General features: G+C 35.1%; 1 protein-coding gene across 6 annotated transcripts in view; it reads left to right on the forward strand.

Annotated features, from left to right (window-relative positions):
* Positions 1–19,198, forward strand: part of LOC120853514 (unconventional myosin-IXa) — a 181,066-nt gene that overhangs the window by 12,249 nt on the left and 149,619 nt on the right. For 5 of the 6 annotated variants that reach the window (XM_040227410.1, XM_040227412.1, XM_040227411.1 and 2 more), the window contains exons 4-7: positions 2,053–2,152; positions 3,853–3,909; positions 9,348–9,445; positions 10,902–11,028. In XM_040227410.1, coding sequence (XP_040083344.1) covers positions 2,053–2,152; positions 3,853–3,909; positions 9,348–9,445; positions 10,902–11,028 — 382 coding nt within the window. The remainder of the gene's footprint in view (positions 1–2,052; positions 2,153–3,852; positions 3,910–9,347; positions 9,446–10,901; positions 11,029–19,198) is intronic. The other variant, XM_040227413.1, reaches the window with a different exon arrangement.

Raw genomic sequence — 19,198 nt, forward strand, 5'->3', positions numbered from 1 at the left:
TTTCAACCCTAGAATTACTTTCTGATTATTTTTTATAATTTCTGTCTATTCATTGATAGCTTCTATTTGACGAGACATCATTCTCATGCTTTAGTTCTTTAAACATGGTTTTCTTTAGTTTTTTTGAGTGTATTTAAAACAGCTAGTTAAAAGCCCTATCTAGTAAGTTAGTCTCCAGACTGCCCCAGGAACAGTTATTATTGATTGTTTTTTCTCCTTTGTATGTGTTACAGTTTCTGGTTTCCTTGTATGACTCAAATTTTTGTTGAAAATTGGACATTTAAAATAATAATTGGACTTTTAAAATAATCATTTGGGAGCTGTAGATACGAGTTCCTACCCCTCCTAGGATTTGTGGTTGTTAATTTTGTTCCTGCTGTTTGTTTTGTGAATTTTATCAGCTAATTTGAAGTCTAATTTTTTTTTGAGTTTAGCTGTTTAAATATTTGCTTGGTTAACTTGTTGTTTTTTAGTCACTAAGTTGTGTCTGCCTCTTCTGCGACTCCATGGACTGTAACCTGCCAGATTCCTCTGTCCATGGGATTTCCCAGGCAAGAATACTGGAGTGGGTGGCCATTTCCTTCTCCAGGGGATCTTCCCTACCCAGTAATCAAATTCGTGTCTCCTGCATTGGCAGGAGGATTCTTCACCACTGAGCCACCAGGAAAGCCCTTGGTTAGATTCTCAGTGGTAGTTAGTCAGCCGTGTCCAGATCTTTGTGATCCCATGGGCTGTAGCCTGCCAGGCTTCTCTGTCCATGGAATTCTCCAGGTAAGAATACTGGAGTTCTTAGCCATTTTCTTCTCCAGGAGACCTTCCTAACCCAGGGATTGAACCTGGGTCTTCTGCTTTGCAGGCAAATTCTTTACCATCTGAGCCACCAGGGAGTAATTGAACGGAGAGTTCCATAAATGGTTGGTAACAGTAAGTCTTCTAGTGTTTGTTTCAAGGACCATGACTTTTAACTCCTAGGCAGGCATTTTATAATTCTGCCTTAGTCTTTACTTCCTGCTTGTGGAGATCTTCCGAGTTAGTGATAGGTGAGAGCTTAGTATTTCCTCTTGTCTTTGCTGAGTAGACATGCAGCCCTGGGCATGGGCACAACTTTATGCATGCATATGGCCTTCTAGATTCCCAGGAACATATTGGAGCTTTTTAAAGCCTCTGTGGATGTCTCATTTCCCAGCATTTCTCTTTAAGTTGTTTGGTTAGCTCACAGTTTGCCCTAATATTTATTCATCGGTTCAGGCAGCTGGTATGTTAAAAAAAATTGCCACTAATTGTTTCTTACAAATGTCTCTGAAACAAAGATTTTCATACTGGGGTAATAACTCTGAATCACATCAAATAAAGATATCAATAGTAAATGAAGGTGACTTCAACCATGGAACTACCAGACAGTTCAAATAATGATATTTTTCAGGGAATGAGGTTCTAAATGAACTTCACCCCTGTTCTGCCCTCTTCTGGAAGCTGCCAGACTTCTGGTGTCCACCTCAGTTGTAAGCTGTTGGTATTGAAAGCTACATGTATCTGGTAAGCAGGAGATGGACTAGGGCAAGTTAAAAGGCCACCAAGGTTCTGTTTATACTGAAATTCAGCTCTTTTTCTTATATAAACACTCTCTAGATTGCTTTATATTTTTGGTTAATTTGTAGAGTTTATTCTGACAAATTTGCTACTTTTCTAATTGGTCTTGTGGAGGGAATTTTTAGAGGTCTTTAGTGTATTGCCACCTTCACCTTTGTCTTTTGATTCAGCATACAAAACATTATCTTATTTTGTACTACTTATTATTTGACTGTCCCTTGTGGCTTGTGTAATCTTAGTTCACCTACGAGGGATTAAACCTGTGTCATGGCAGTGAAAGCACTGAGTCTTAACTACAAAACTGCCAGAGAATTCCCCTGTAGTATTTCAGTAGAGTTTATCACCTTTGTATTAAAAAAATGAAGCAAAGCTGAAACAGTTTATAAATTAATTTCTTTTTCTTGTTAAATGATAACCGTAGACCATGTTCATTATAAAACCATACTTCTTTGTTTCCAACAGGAACTATCATGTATTCTATTACCTTCTGGCAGGAGCAAGTGAAGAAGAGAGATTAGCATTCCATCTTAAACAACCAGAAGAATATCATTATCTCAATCAGGTGAGAGTTCATGAATATCATTTTGAAATGTAAGGCATTGTTAAATTTTAGCTCTTGAGAAAAGTTTTTTCCCTAGTACTTTGTTTTTGAAACCTGGTTGGTAGTGGCTATTAACTAGCATTTTCATGTATACTATCTAAAAATTTATGTGATGTACTTCTCAAATTTAAAAATTGTTTTTATTCTTATATGAATCATAAAAGATAGTTATGTGCCTTTTGCTTTTTGTGAGGCTCTTTGAGAGAATAATAAACTGTTTATAGATACCTGTAATTTAGAAAAATGGTTTACACTTTTCAATAAGTAAAGTGATTTACCTTTTACAGACCAGAGCATGTTAAATGTTACTAATGATTAATGCTTGCCCTAACAAAGGATTACTGAAACTTGTATTTGCATGTTTTGAAGCCTAATACATATACCTCTTTGCATGATATTATGATACTGACTTAGAGTATGATTATTTTTATTATTTAGTGATTATCCTATTAAATACTCAGTGTGAAAATTCATTAAAGGAAATGACTTAGAGAATTTGTTTTACCTTGAAACTTAAAAAATTCTCCCCTAAACTTCCATAATAAGGAGTAATTCTCACAACTTTTCATTGCATTGGTTTGTTCGATTTTATTTCTTATATTAACAAAAATTCTAGAATCAATAATAATGAAATTGATCTGACAGTACATCATTTAGGTAACAGATTGTCTCCCCTCATTTTTAATTGTTTGAGGCAAGATGTAATGTCTGTGGAAAGAAATTCCTTTATGGTAATTTTAAAAGTTCTTCTGAGGGATATTAAATTGACACTTGGATGGTGGCTCAAAGATTGTAGTATGTATTTAGGGCTTTGAAAGTAACATCTCACACTTCGTAAGATATAGAGCAGGCTGTATAACTGATATTTCATAATTTTGAAACTACATATTTATATAACATAATTCTGTTACTATATTGAGAATTTAAAAATTATTTAAAATATAACTTCTTGGTATAATATGAGGCATTTTTACTGTATTGAATTAAGTGTATTAAAAAAATCATTGATTTAGCTTTCGAGTTTTTCCCCTTCCCTGTTTAAACTATTTGCCTTATATTTGGATGATAAAATATTTTCCTTTTGAAAAAGTAGCAACTGCTGAGAAAATGAGCTGATGTGCATGTGTGTAGCATGTCTGAATCATTGCTACCCCACAGACTGTAGGCCACCAGCCTCCTCTGTCCATGGGATTTCCCAGGCAACAATACTGGAGTGGGTTGCCATTTCCTTCTTCAGGGGATCTTCCCAAATCAGGAATCTTACATCTTCCTCATTGGTAGGCAAATTCTTTAGTGCTGTCGCCACCTGGAAAAGCCCCTAAAATTAATACTACAGAAATCTGGAGTTTATTGCTCCTCTTCCAGATCTTTTTGTAATTACTGGCCATACTGTACATATTCTTATCTTAGGGTCAGTATTTGCAGACTATGGGACTCAACAGTTATTATAAATTTCAGAGTAACTGAACAATAGCAAATATGGATTGGTTATAATAATATATGACTCCCAGAATCTGAATGTTTATCTAGTTATTTTGTGCTGCTATACAAAATAACTTTTCTTTGGAGAACAGCGGTACTACCTGAACACTACATCTAAGAGATCATTAGAAGAGTGTAATAATCATTACTTCTACCTAACTAATCTGCCTTACTTTCAGATAACAAAGAAACCCCTCAGACAGAGCTGGGATGATTATTGCTTTGACTCTGAGCCGGTCAGTACAAGTGCCTAAGTATCCTGTGTTCCTGCTAAAGGACCCTTTTTGTGACTTAGTTAGGAAGAAAGTCAGCTGAAATACAAACATAGAATCTAGGAAAGAAGATAAATCAGTGTTTATTTTATTGGAATTGACTTTTTTTGTTTATGTGTGGTTTATTGATTCAAACAATTTACCTTATTTGGATTTTGGGGGGCTATATTTAGACTATATTCAGTATTTATTTTGAAAAATAATACATTGATTGCATTCCTAATTTCATCATTGTTATGGATCATTATAACCTATAGGGTTTTTTTCCCTTGACATTTATTTATTTATTTCAATTATTATGTGGTAGTTTAGTTACCCTCCTATTATGGGTAGTATTTACTGTTTATTTTAAAAAGTTGCATTCTTCCTGCTTTATGTGTCTGTTAACAGTCTTTTCACATAATGAATGCATGCATTTTTTTAATAGCAAGAGAGGTTATAGCTGCTATGTAATTTTCTAAAAAATTAATTGAAATTCCTTTAAATAAGATTATTTTATGTTTCAAATTAAGTATGATTTAAAGGCATATATGATGTAATATAAAATGAGTAGGTAAATTTAGCATTATTTGTTATAACTTATAAAAACAACTTTGTAATTGTAAATAGAACATAAAAAATCTTTTTCCTTTACTTCAGTTTGCAACTAGGTCAGATGTGAAAGGCTGAAAACACACACTCATCTATATATTCATTAACTAATGAACTAATTATGTATTAACTACTCCTCCTGGAAATGTAATATGTCTTAATCCTGCTTTAAATAACTATCACTTTAATTGTCACTGCATATGATTACAAACTCCGCTAATTGCAAGACTATCAGATTTTTGAGTAGATTTAGTAATTTTTCCTTCAGTTTAATTGCAGTACCATTTCATAATCAAGTAATTTGCAATTTCAGATTTGATGTTTTAGAAAATAAATTTTAGACAGTAAATTTATAGATACTGATCATTTTTAGTAGAAAAATTTTATGCTGTTTTTTCTCTCTTGAGATGCTTCCATCTTTTGCTTAGTTCCATCTTTTGATTAGTATGCCAGTTGATTGTGTGCACCTCATTGGGAAGTAGGTAGGAGACTGGGAAACTCATAGTGAATATAAGACTTGATTGCCTGTACAGAGCTTACAGTGAGATTGCCAGCTGGTCTGCTATTTAGACAGTCTAAGTAATGCTTAAGAATTTTTAGGTTCTGAAGTAGGTAGACCGGATTAGAAAACTGGCTCATCTACTTGTTAGTATGGAGAAGTCAAGCAGGTGACTTATCTTTTTGTTTTCATCCCTTCTTTAAGGGGAAAATAATGGTCTTTAACTTTTGTGAGTATTAAGTTAGTGCATCTACAGAGCTTAATGTATTGCTTAATGCTTAATAAGCACACAGTAAGTGTTTCTGCTATTGCTACCACCACTGAAAGCATTATTATCCATCTTTTCCTTTCAGAAGAAATTTGTAGCCGCACTCTCCTACTCCTTTAATATTACTTTCATCACTATCCTTTTATTTATTATGTTTTCAAATCTATTATCATTGGAACTTTAATTTTTCTGCTTTTTCTTGCAAGGTAATTTTAATGGAAGCAAGTAGTCTATCTGAGGATTTTTTGCTTAATTCTTTTCTCTTCGCACCTCCTCATATCATATTTGGGGGCAAAGTAAACTTGTTTCACTCTGAGTTTTTAGAACTTATGTAACTAGCTTTATGGGAAGAGAGGATTAAGGAGGATTCTGCCGTTTGTGCTATATTATTTAATATACATTGTATGAAATTGTATAAGTGATCCCAAGGGGAACTTGAGTGAGAAAATTGCTTTTAACAAGGGACCTGTTGTTGCCCATTGTATTAATTCCTTGAAAGGAATTAAATCACCTATTAATAAAACAAGCTCAAGCAACTAGTGTTTCATGAAAGATAGCAGAGGACTTAGAACAGATTTTGGTGTAACTTAGAACAGATTTTAGTGTAACCTCCTCTGTTATTTGGGTGACTTATTTAACCGCTGAGTCTATTTTCTTTCCTATAAATATAGGTATAATAAAATGTACATATGCATAATTAACTTCTTGTGTTTTGAGAATTTAAAGATTGTATATGGCAAGTGACTCTGATATTGACTGGTATGTAGAAGATATATGGTAAATGCTAATTTCCCTTCTTTAAATGATAATAATCTATTCTAATCATTTTACCTTAAAGCTGGTTCTGAATAACTTCAATGTAAACAGTTTCACCTAATTTAAAATTTTTCTGAATTAAACTTTGAATAGTCGGGTCCAACTATCAGGCGAGTTTAGTGAGAACTGCCAGAATGGGTCTCAGTATACTGAACACCATGCTGCAAAGGGATTAAAACATCATATTCTCAGCGAGGCCAAGCTTTCATCCTGGTCATTACTGCCTTTATAGGAACCCAACCATTTGTATTGTACTTGACCTCCCATTTTCCCATGAAGTAGACCTGCTGCAGGAGTCCTATGCAACTGGACGGGAACCTTTGAATCCATAATATTTACATCCTCCAAATCTTAAGTATTTCTACAACATAGCACTTTTACTGTTATTCACGGTCCAACAGGTTATACATTTGGGGTCACTCCCTCAAATTCTGCCTTTTTGGCTTTATGCCAGTCCAGTACAAAGGTCTCTGCATGCTGCACAACTTCCTTTGCAAATGGTCTTTCATTTAAAAACCATTACCATCCATATTATATTTGATCATTATAAAACCACTGGTTGTAGTTAGTATGATTACCTTTCACACAAGAAGCAACAGTGGCTCAGAATTTAAGTGACTTCCCCCGTGGTGATGAAGCAATTTAATAATGTAATTGGGATTCAAATCAGGCTATGTTTTTTATATTCTTTTTTCTTAAATGATCTTCAGCATCTTTACTAACTCTCAAAGTCAATTATTCAGATTTGTGTCCTATATTATCAACTAGTAGCTATAAAAAAGTATAATTTTTATAAACAGCATTCGAAGAAATACAGACAATGTATGAGAAACGTGTGTAATTTGATTTTGCTCTTCACTTTCTCTCCCTCAAAATACTTCCTACATGCCAGGCTTGTTGTTGGCACTTATAAATGAGAAAGGGTTCTCATCATCTCATACAAAGGGAAAAAGTGCTGATAGCTTGAAAGAATATTTTGGTGTATTTGTGGGGAGTGTGCAGTGGCATGTTATCAGGTAAGACTAGAGCCTGGAGCTGAATTTGACAATAGAAATCAGCTGTCTTCTTTCAGTGGAAAAGGTTTTAACAGTTGTTGATTAGTTCCCTACCTCATTCTTTGACCTTTACTGTTTTGTTGTTTTCTGAATGACCTCCAACAGCCAGTATTTGTGTCTGGTGCTTGAAAGCTTTTCTTAGAATCCTGGAAGGGCTTGTGCTCTTGCCTGATCTTGTAAAAGTACCTAGGAATTAACAGCTTATCTCCAGAACTGTTGAGAGGTGATATATAAGTGTTATGGCTCCTTCACCTTTCTATTTTTTATACTGTTTCCCAGAGGTTACTTTGGAATTAAAGTCCAGTTACCCACCTTGGTAGATATTTTAATATTGTACTCTATTTAGGCAACGTTGCCTTCCCTACATTCTAGTGCTACTTGTACTGAATCTTGGTCTCAAGGTTTGCACCCGTATGAACCCAGATTAAGATAATGATATTTCTGGTCTGGTAGATTAATCTGTCCTTAGTTTTTCTAATACCATTGTCATCAAGGAAGTTCATGTTAAATATAAGTCTTTAAAAGTTCATTATGATTTTAGTCTTGTATTTCTGAAGAATATTTGATTATAGATAACAGCCGGTATAAATGTATTTATATTTTAGTTCTTTTTGCAATTTATGCTCTCAATATTTTATCCACACTGTTTTATTCATTCTTGAGGTAGATAAGAGCAGCTGTCATTTATGAGAATCATTACTGTATTACTGAGTTTACACAAGTTGAAGCATAGGTTGTTTTCCCTCCACTTATTTGTTATAGAAAAATTTTTACTAAATTATAAAATGAGTGAGCTGTTTGTGGTTTTAGGGGGAAGAAAAGAAGAGCTTTTAAAAAGCTTTAGGAAAGAGAAAAATGTGTTAAGTTAAAATTTTTTAGTGGGTTAGGATGTTGTCATGTCTGTAGAAATATGTCTTAAAATTGCTTACCAAAAATTTTATAGTCAGAAAGAACTTTTCTTAAAGTGAATTTAAAATCCATGTGTACCTTTCCATAGAGAATAAAATTATTTTTAATAGCATTTTAAGACAATGTTTAAAATTTTATTATTTATATATATATTCATTTTTATAGTACCTAAAGCAGGTTGTACATGGTAGATACTTGATAAGTACTTTTTAAAAAATAGATGAGCACTTTGTTTATTTCTTTTAAAGTAATGTCTCATTCAGTTAAATAATTCATTGATTGTATATTTACTCTAGTAATTTCCTACTTTCTTCTTAGCACTGACTTGATACTGGAAATCTGCAGTAAATTAGACAAATTATAGTTCATGTGTTCATTGACTATTTGATAACAACATTTCATAGGAAGATAGGCGTTAAAAAATAAATACATGTGAGGAAGTTTTTGAAAATATAAGTGTAAAGGGACTATGAGAACACATAGTAAAGGCAGGTAAAGACTTTTTTTTATTGTTTTAAAGATTTACAGTATTATCAAATGGTACAGTATAACCTTTTGACTTTTGGGGGGAACTGAAATGCAAGAGTTGCTCTAGAAGAGTAATATTTTTTAGTCTGGTAGTCCATAACTGTGTTTACTGGCTTATATTATGAGGGTTCTTTTGAAAGTTTTTGTACTTTCACATATACTTCTTCATTTTGCTGATTGCCATGTTGTTTATATTATTTGTTAGGAACCATTTATGTGGTATCTAATGTTGATGTAATATAAACATCTTTATATTAAGTCTAGGCTCCTCTTCTCAACTAAATTAATGCCTCTTCTAAAATATATTTTTGTGTCCCAGGATCTAGTTCAGCACCTTGCATATAGGTAGGCATCTATTAAATATTTGTTGAATAAATAACATTTGTATGTGGAATTGATCTCTTAAATGCTTCTCATCTCCAAGACTCTTCAGAACCACTCAAAATCAAACTTGGTATTAGAACATTTTATGAGTCTTGCCAGCTCTTTATTGTAAGTTGCTTTTGAGATCCTTGCTTGGGTGGTTGTGAAGAAGAGGGAAAAGGTAACATACTGGTATTTAGGTAGGTATATGTTTGATTTGCATGCTTGTAGCAGGATAAGAGTCTAATAAATTTGATGATATCTAAATATGCATAGGTATGCTTATCTAAAATTACTATATTTCTGAGTGGTTTAGGTTGCTTTTCAATAGGTAATCTTGATTTTTCTTTTCCATTTTTCGTTAAAAAAGCAGGATTGCTTCACCGTGGAGGGGGAAGATTTGAGGCATGACTTTGAACGCTTACAACTAGCCATGGAAATGGTAGGATTTCTTCCCAAGACACGAAGACAGTGAGTTTATTTATTGTATTCCTTTACCCTCAGTAGAGATCCTTTGAAACAATTTTCTAATAATCCTGATCTAGTGCCTCTTCCATCTTAAGCATTACTTAGAATTAAGAAATTTATTTTTGGAAAAGACTTGTTTTGAATTTCTTTCTTTGGTCATAAACTCTTTGAGAATCTGTTGAAAGTTAGAGCTCTTCTTCCTAAAAATGCAGTCCATAAACATTTGCATATTATTACAGGAGTTCATGGTGCCCCCCAACCTCTCCGTGTACCTTCCTTAACTGTTGCTTTACAGCGCTTGCTGTGAAGGGAAGGAAACAATGGGGGGTATAAGGGGGATTGCTTAAAGTAAAAGAGAAGTGAGCTTACTTCGATAGAAAGTTCTTGTCAAGTTCAGGTGAGAGACAGAAAATAGGTGTAATAATGTCCTAGAGTAAACTGAGTTCATGAGCTGTAGAGCCCAAGGATAGGGATTATCTATTGGCTGGAAGAGAGGCACGTGTTCTTCTGAGACAGGAGGGAAGGACAATTGAGATGTAGATGTTTCACAGTAAGGGCCTACTGTTAGGCCATACAGTCCAGTGGTCTCCATTACTGTTTTTAAAAAAGGCATTATAATATGATGCTCAGTATAATATGATGTGGGGAAGCACTTAAAAAATACAATAATAAAGAAACCACCTTGGTTACTTTGTTTAAAAAAATACAAATTCTAAGACCTTTCTTTTAAAGATTCTAATTCAGTAGATCTGAAATAGCCAGTGTAGGGAAAGGACATTCCAGGTAGGATAAAAAGCAATTAGAAAGTCATGGACTTTTGAAACACCACAGAAGAGTCAGACAATATTAAGTCCCCTTTAGGGCTTCCCTGGTGGCTCAGTGGTAAAGAATCTGCCTGCCAGTGCAAGAAACATGGGTTCAAGTCCCTTATCTGAGAAGATCCCACGTGCCATGGAGTGACTACGCCTGTGCGTCACAGCTACTGAGCCTGTGCTCTAGAGCCGGGAGCCAGGACTGCTGAGTCCATGTGCCGCAGCTGCTAAAGCCTGCGGTCTCTAGAGCCCGAGCTCTGCAACAAGAGAAGCCAGCACAACGAGAAGCCTGCGTGCCAGTCCTAGAGAAAAGCCTGTGCAGCAGTGAAGACCCGGTACAGCCAAAAATCAAGAAATAAAATTTAAAACAAAACGAAAAAAGTCCCCTTCAAACAACTGTATCTGTATATCTGATGTAGATACAGTTCTTAAAGTGGATTTATATAAAGCACTTTGCACAGTGCCTGACATGGTAAACACTCAATAAATTTTAGTTCTTGTAGTTATGATTATTATCCTCATATTTCTTATTTATCTGAAGACTAAGTACTCTGTACTGGTTAATTTGCTTCATTAGAATTTTGGAATGAAATATGCCTAAGAGAAGTCACATAAGCAAGCTGTAATTTATGGTTTTATTTTCACAGGATTTTCTCTCTTCTCTCAGCAATACTACATTTGGGTAATATCTGTTATAAAAAGAAGACATACCGGGATGACTCCATAGATATCTGTAATCCTGAAGTTCTGCCTGTTGTCTCAGAGTTATTAGAAGTAAGTGATTATATTCTCAGTTTTCATTTCAAATACTGGTAACTTTTCAGTTTTTATTTTGTGTAACTATTTTGTAGGTATTAATGGGTTAATACTTTTAATTAATAGTGTTAGTCCAGAAATTGGAATTATTTCTATTATGTGTGCCAGATTTGGGTTTTCTCCCCTGCTTCCCTTTATCCCAGATATCTGTAACTCCTAAATTTGCTGAATAGGATGAATATTCCACTCTATACTATATCATGTTCTAGGTCTTTGTAAAGTTTCTCCTACATAGTAGGATGTTGGTCAGATTATTTTGTTTGAAGATGGGGTGTCCAGATGGGTGGAGAAAAGAGTACTGTTTTTTCTTTCTTCATGGTTAAATAGGAGTCAAAAGTCTTCATGTCCTGTGGCGTTTCTTCCCACATCAAGGTCCTCATTACCTTACTCTTTCTTCCTGGACTGATGATTCCTCATGTTTTCTCAGCTAACTTATCTTATCAGCTTATCTTAAAAGGGGTGTAGTTTTTAATGGGCACTCTCCTCTGATAGAACAGGAAATATGTATGTGTAAACTCACCTTGAGTATATTCACATATCTCCAGATATTTTTATGTGACTGTCTATATAAAGATTAACATGATCTGCACAACAAGGGAAACTATAAACAAATGGAAAGACAACCTATGGTGTAGGAGAACATATTTCCAAACGATGCAACTGATGGAGGGATAGTATATGGTATCACTGATATGTGAAATCTAAAAATATGATGTTGCTGTTGTTCAGTTGTCCAGTCATGTCCAACTCTTTGTGACCTCTTGGCCTACAGCACGCCAGGCCTCTCTGTCCCTCACCATCTCCCGAAGTTTGCCCAGTTCACGTCTTTTGCGTCAGTGATGCCATCCAGCCATCATCTCATCTTCTGACACCCTCTTCTCCTGCTCTCAATCTTTCGCAGCATCAGGGACTTTTCCAATGAGTCAGCTGTTTGCATCAGATGACCAAAGTACTGGAATTTCAACTTCAACATCAGTCCTTCCAACGAGTATTCAGGGTTGATTTCCCTTAAGATTGACTTGTTTGATTTCCCTTAAGATCGACTGGTTTGATCTCCTTGCTATCAAAGGGACTCTCATATGATACAAATGAATTTAGTTACAAAATAGAAATACACTCATAGACGTAGAAAACAAATTTATGGTTACCTAAAAGGAAAATGGGAGGGAGGGATGAATTAGGAATTTGGGATTACCTGATACATACTACCATATGTAAAATAGATAAACAATAAGGACCTACTGCATAGCACAGGGAACTGTATTCAGTATTTTATAATAACCTATAATGGAAAGGAATTTGAAAAAGGATATGTATTAATATATATAAATAAAACTGAATCACTTTGCTGTATACCTGAAACATTGTAAGTCAACTGTGTGTGTGTGTTAGTTGCTTAGAGGTGTCCGACTCTTTGCAACCTCATGGACTATAGCTTGCTAGGCTCTTCTGTCCATGGGAGTCTCCAGGAAAGAATACTGGATTGGGTAGCCGTTCCTTTCCAAGATTATTTAGGTCAGTACGTTTTCCTCCTTTCCTCTTCACTGAGGTTGTTCCATATATTTGTCATATAGTTTCCATGTCATGGCCTGCATTCTTTCCTGAGATTCCTCCAGCTAAAAATGTCTGTACCTCAAGATCCATGGATTATGTATGTGTATATGCATGGATTGTGCCAAATGCATAATGTTGTGTATCCTCCACTGCATTATCTTACAAAATAGTTTCACAGCCCTGAAACTTCCCTGTATGTCACCTGTTCAACCCCTCCCTACAAACTACTGATGTTTTTACTAGCTTTGTAGGTTTGCTTTTTTCAGAATGTAACATAATTAGATTCATATACTATTAATATATCATGTTTTCAGACTTACTTGTTTCACTTAGCAGTATACATTTAAGATTCATCCAGTGTATTTTCCTGGCTTGATAGCTCATTTCTCTTTATTGATGAATATTATTCCATAACGTGCATGTATCACAGTTTCTCCATTCACCTACTGAAAGTGAAAGTGAAAGTCGCTCAGTCGTGTCCGACTCTTTGTGTCCGACTCTTTGTGACCCCATAGACTTTACAGTCCATGAAATTCTCCAGGCCAGAATACTGGAGTGGGTAGCCTTTCCCTTCTCCAGGGATCTTCCCAATCCGGGGATCAAACCCAGGTCTCCTGCATTGCAGGCAGATTCTTTACCAGCTGAGCCACAAGGGAAGCCCAAGAATACTGGAGTGGGTAGCCTGTCCCTTCTCCAGCAGATCTTCCCCATCCAGGAATCGAACCAGGGTCTCCTGCATTGCAGGCGGATTCTTTACCAACTGAGCTATTAGGGAAGCCTACCTATTGAAGAACATGTTAATTATTTCCAGTGGTTTTTTTTTTTTTTTTTTACAATTATCAGTAACCTTTTTTTTTTCTTGTTAAAATATCACTTATTTTTCAAATCTTGGTTCATGTACTGCTTCATTGGTTTTAACTGTATTAAATGGTTTAAACTGATTCCATCAGCATAGAACAACGTGGTTCTCCTTAGCATAATTCAGTATTGGCTTTGTTACATAGTTAATTGTTTACCAGTTTGTGTCCATTATAAGGCAGTGGCAGTGTTCTTTGAGATCTGTGAAGGTGCTTATTTATCTAACCTTACAGTGTTTTATTATTTTGTACATACCTTGCTGTTTGTTTATTAACTTTAATGGAATGAGTTAGCCTGGTAGAAGAGGGAGTACTTTGAATTGGAACTAGACTCACTCATTAGAAAGGAGTTCCAGAATGTGGAGTGTGGTATCTGAAAGCTGTAATTTTGAAGGTCATGAGGGTCAGAAAACAGATCTTTCAGACAGGACTTCTAGGTGATGTTTTAGTCATTCATTTCATATTGTGGTAATACAGAGCATTGTGGCTAGTGATCTTTCTTAGAAGTTTAGGCATTCAGCAAGTACCAAGGCTTCTAGTCCAAGTGAAATATTTCTTTTTTGGTGAGAGACTAATAAGAACAATTTAGGAAATTTAAAAAGGAACTCAGGTGTTTGTAAAACAAGGAGTAGGGTGCCGGGAATCCAATTCTGAAAATTGGGCTTACCAGTGTTAAAGTTAGACTAACAACTAAGTGTGATTTGATAGCAAATCCCACCTTTTGAATTCAAGCTTCTCAAATTCCTTCTTGTTTGGAGTGGTTCCTCTTTCTAGTTTGGAGTGGTTTGAGGAGTGAAGTTTTAATAATAAGTAGAAAGAAGATATCTTCCAAGTTAAGGAGCTAGAGAAGATCTGACAACACCTATCAGAGTGTCCTGCCTATAGTTAGACCATATTTTTATTTATCATTATTTTTTATTAAAAATGTTTTTTTGGCCCTAAGGCTTGTGGGATTTTAGCTTCCCAAGTAGGGATTGAACCTTGGCCCTTGGCAGTAAAACCACTGGGTCCAGACCACTGGACTGCCAAGGAATTCCCCCATGAAGTTTATTTATTTATTTTATTTACTAATTTTTTTGGGGGGGCTGCACTGGGTCTTCATTGCTGCATTTGGGCTTTCTCTAGTTGTGGCAAGAGGGGGCTTCTCTCTTCATTGTGGTGTACTGGCTTCTCATTGCGATGGATTCTCTTGTGGAGAGTAGTTGAGGCTCTCAGGCTCTAGAGCACAGGCTCAGTAGTTGTAGCACATGGGCTTAGCTGCTTCGTAGCATGTGGGGTCTTCCCAGACTAGAGATCGAACCCATGTCCCTTGCATTGACAGGTGGATTCTTAACCACTGCCACCAGGGAAGTCCAATAAAATTTAAAGATTATTTGGAAAATTATAAAGGTAGCTGATTAAAATATTAATTCAGTAATATTTTCTTAGGTTGCTTATTAAATCCAAATAAGATTAGTGTATTTTATGTGATTATGTTATGTGTGTAGACTTGTGTATGATCATTGTCAAGTTTTAGTGCCAGCATTAAATCAGCTCCTTAAAATGAATTAGGTAGTTTTTCATTCTTTAAAATCTTTTTTCTGCATTTAATAGAAGAATCATCAGAAAGAATACTATGTTTGTTAAAGATATGAATAATATCAATCCTATGACCAATGGTATTAATGTTCCTCCAATTAGTTTTGTGTTCAGGATTTTTAAATCTGGTTTGAGTTAATTTTGTTGATTTGTGTTTTTCTGGGAAATAATTGTTGATTAAATGTTGAAAGCTCACTACTTTTGTATTCATTGTGAATACTTTGTTAATGTTTAAATTATTTTTCTCTATGATGTTAGCTTTCTATTCATGTTTCTTAATGTTCTTTCTATTCATGTTTTCTTTTGATACATAATTTGTCTTTCATTTCTTATATACTTATTATGTATTGATTTATATTTTAACATATTTTTCCTGTTAAATTATGAAAAATTTTAGAATATAATATATATGAAAAAGGTATAATAAATTCCTGTAGACTCAAAATATTATCCAAGTAATAAAATATTACATGTAATTGAAGTCCGCTGTGTACTTTGCCCAGCAGAAGTATAAATACTACTATGAATTTAGTTTTTTTCCAAGTTTTTATTAATTGAAATTTTAAATGCGGTCAAAAGTGGAGAGATCCCCAAGTTGTTAAGCTTCATCACTTATTAATGTGGCCCATCTCTTTTCATCTGTATCTTCACCTCTGTTCCTTTCCAATTCTTTTAAAACAAATTCTGAAATAAAATCCCAGTTATCTAAAAGATAAGGGCTATGTTTATAAAAATATTCATAATAATTAGGAAATTACTGTATAGCACAGGAACCCTACTCAATACTCTGTGATGGCCTATATGGGAAAAGACTCTTAAAAAAAAAGGTGGATATATATATATAAATATGGCTTCCCATGTGGAACAGTGGTAAAGAATCTGTCTACCAGTGCAGAAGACGTGGTTTTGATCACCTGGTTGGGAAGATCCCTTGGAGTCAGAAATGGCAACCCACTCCAGTATTCTTGCCTGAAAAATTCCATGGACAGAGGAACCGGATGGGCTGAAGTCCATGGAGTTGCAAAGTGTCAGAAATAACTGAGCAGGCATGCACATATATTTACAATGGATTCACCTTTCCACACACTTGAAACTGACACAACACTACAAATCATCTATACTCCAAAAAAAATTTTTTTAATGTTATTAAAATACCTAAAAATAAATAATTTGGTTTTCAGTCTCAGCTATATAGTCAGTGTTCAGATTTTCTTTTTTTTTAATGATTTCCCTACAATTTCTTGTTTTTCATTGAGTTATAATTGACATACAACATCTTTCAGGATACATAGTTACAAAAGTTTATTTTCTTGTGATTAGGATTTCTAAGACCTCTTTTAGCAACTTTCAAATATGGAGTACAATTTTTATTAACTGTTGTTACCATGTTGTGCATTCCATTCCCATGACATGTGACCTTTATATTATATCTGGAAGTTTGTACCTTCCGCCTTGAATTTGTTGTTGTTGTTCAGTTGCTCAGTCGTGTCTAATTCTGCCACCCCATGTACTGCAGCACGCCAGGCCTCCCTATCCTTCTCTATCTCCCTGAGTTTGCTTAAACTCATGTGCATTGAGTTGGTGATGCTATCCAACCATCTCATCCTCTGTAGCTCCCTTCTCCTCCTGCCCTCAATGTTTCCCAGCATCAGGGTCTTTTCCAGTGAGTCAGCTCTTCTCATAGGTGGCTAAAGTATTAGAGTTTCAGCTTCAGCATCAGTCCTTCCAATGAATTAGTTCAGTTCAGTTGCTCAGTCATGCCCGACTATTTGTGACCCCATGAACCGCAGCATGCCAGGCCTCCCTGTCCATCACCAACTCCCGAAGTTCACCCAAACCTATGTCCATTGTGTCAACAATGCCATCCAACCATCTCATCCTCTGTCGTCCCCTTCTCCTGCCCTCAATCTTTTCCAGCATCAGGGTCTTTTCAAATGAGTCAGCTCTTCGCATCAGGTGGCCAAAGGACTGGAGTTTCAGCTTCAATATCAGTCCTTCCAGTGAACACCCAGGACTGATCTCCTTTAGGATGGACTGGTTGGATCTCCTTGCAGTCCAAGCGACTCTTAAGAGTTTTCTCCAAAAAAAAAAAAATTAAAAAAAAAAAAAAAAAAAAAAAGAGTTTTCTCCAACACCACAGTTCAAAAGCATCAATTCTTCTGAATATTCAGGGTTGATTTCTTTTAGGATTGACTGATTTGATCTCCTTGCTGTTCAAGGGATTCTCAAGCATCTTCTCCAGCACCATGGTTTGAAAGCATTAATCTTTGGTGCTTGGCCTTCTCTATAGTCCAACTCTCATGTCCATACATGACTAATGGAAAAACCATAGCTTTGGCTATATGGACGTTTGTCGGCAAAGTGATGTCCCTGATTTTTAATATGCTATCTAAGTTCATCAAAACTTTTCTCCCAAGGAGCAAGCATCTTGTAATTTCATGACTGCAGTCACTGTTGTAGTGATTTCAAAGCCCAAGAAAATAAAATCTGCCACTGTTTGAATTTTTTCCCTATCTATTTACCATGAAGTGGTCGGACCAGATGTCATGATCTTAGTTTTTTGAATGTTAAGTTTTAAGCCAGCTTTTTTACTCTCCTGTTTTACTTTCATCAAGAGGCTCTTTAGTTCCTCTTCACTTTCTGCCCTTAGGGTACTGTCATCTGCATATCTGAGGTTATCGATATTTCTCCTGGCAATCTTGATTCTAGTTTGTGCTTCATCCAGCTTGGCATTTCGCATGATGTACTGTCCATATAAGTTAAATAAGCAGGGCGACCATATACAGCCTTGATGTACTCCTTTCCTAATTTTGAGCCAGTCCATTGTTCTATGTCCAGTTCTAACTGTTTCTTCTTGACCTGCATACAGGTTTCTCAAGAGGCAGGTCAGGTGGTCTGGTATTTCCATCTCTTTAAGGTCTTAATTTTCCAGTTTGTTGTGATCAGCATAGTCAAAGGCTTTAGTGTAGTCAATGAAGCAGATGTTTTTTCTGTAATTTCTTGCTTTTTCTATGATCCAGTGGATGTTGGCAATTTGCTCTCTGGTTCCTCTGTGTTTTCTAAATCCAGCTTGTACAGCTGGAATTTCTCTGTTCACATACTGTTGAAACCTAGCTTGAAGGATTTTGAGCATTACTTTGCTAGCATGTGAAATGAGCACAACTACATGATAGTTTGAACATTCTTTGGCATTGCCTTTCTTTGGGATTGGAATGAAAACTGACCTTTTCCAGTCCTGTGGCCACTGCTGAGTTTTCCAAATTTGCTGGCATATTGAGTGCAGCACTTTCACAGCATCATCTTTTAGGACTTGAAATAGCCCAGCCGAAATTCCATCACCTCCACTAGTTGAATTTAGTTTTTATCATTCCCATTCTTATTTTTATATTTTCAAAATAGATAGATGTGTCCATGAAGAATATATAGTTTTGTTCTGAATGTTTTCACACTTTATATGTGTTATACTATATGTATCATTCTAAAACTTGACTTTTTGACTTCATATTTTGTTTTTAAGTTTTTTCAGTGTTGGCTTATATATTCTAGATTCTTCTTTGAGCTGTTGTATAAGGTTCTCTTATATGAATAAAACATAATTTTTCTTTTTTAGTGGGGAGTGAGTTTATTTGTGATTTTCCATTTATAGATAGTACTGTGATAGGCCTTGTACATATATCCTTGTTAACATGTGTGAGAATTATTCTAGGATATAATTCAAGGAGAAAAATCTTGGGTATGGTATATACACATACTGAGCTTTATTGTTACTGACATATTACTGTCTATAGTGATTATACCAATTTATATAAGGGTATGGAAGTCATCTTTGCCCATGTTGTTGCCAGTTTACATTTGTTTGTTCCTTTAAAAACATTTCTTACATCTGTTGCATAGGTCATTCGTTTTCCGATGTTCAGTTTTAATAATAATTGCTTGCATGAAGAAATACTCCTCAGAATATTACAGTGTTTTTTTTTCTCATATGTGTTTTTTCTCAGTTTTGTCATTTTATGTAATCTGCATTATCGATAATTTGATTCTTGAAATATTTTAAATATATCTGAAAGGTTGAGGTTTTTACATTTAAACTTGGGCTATTCATCTTGTGAAGTTAATTTGCTTCAATATGTTTCTGTTGT

The sequence above is a fragment of the Oryx dammah genome, unplaced genomic scaffold, assembly GCF_014754425.2.
Source record: "Oryx dammah isolate SB20612 unplaced genomic scaffold, SCBI_Odam_1.1 HiC_scaffold_26, whole genome shotgun sequence".
Lineage (NCBI taxonomy): Eukaryota > Metazoa > Chordata > Mammalia > Artiodactyla > Bovidae > Oryx > Oryx dammah.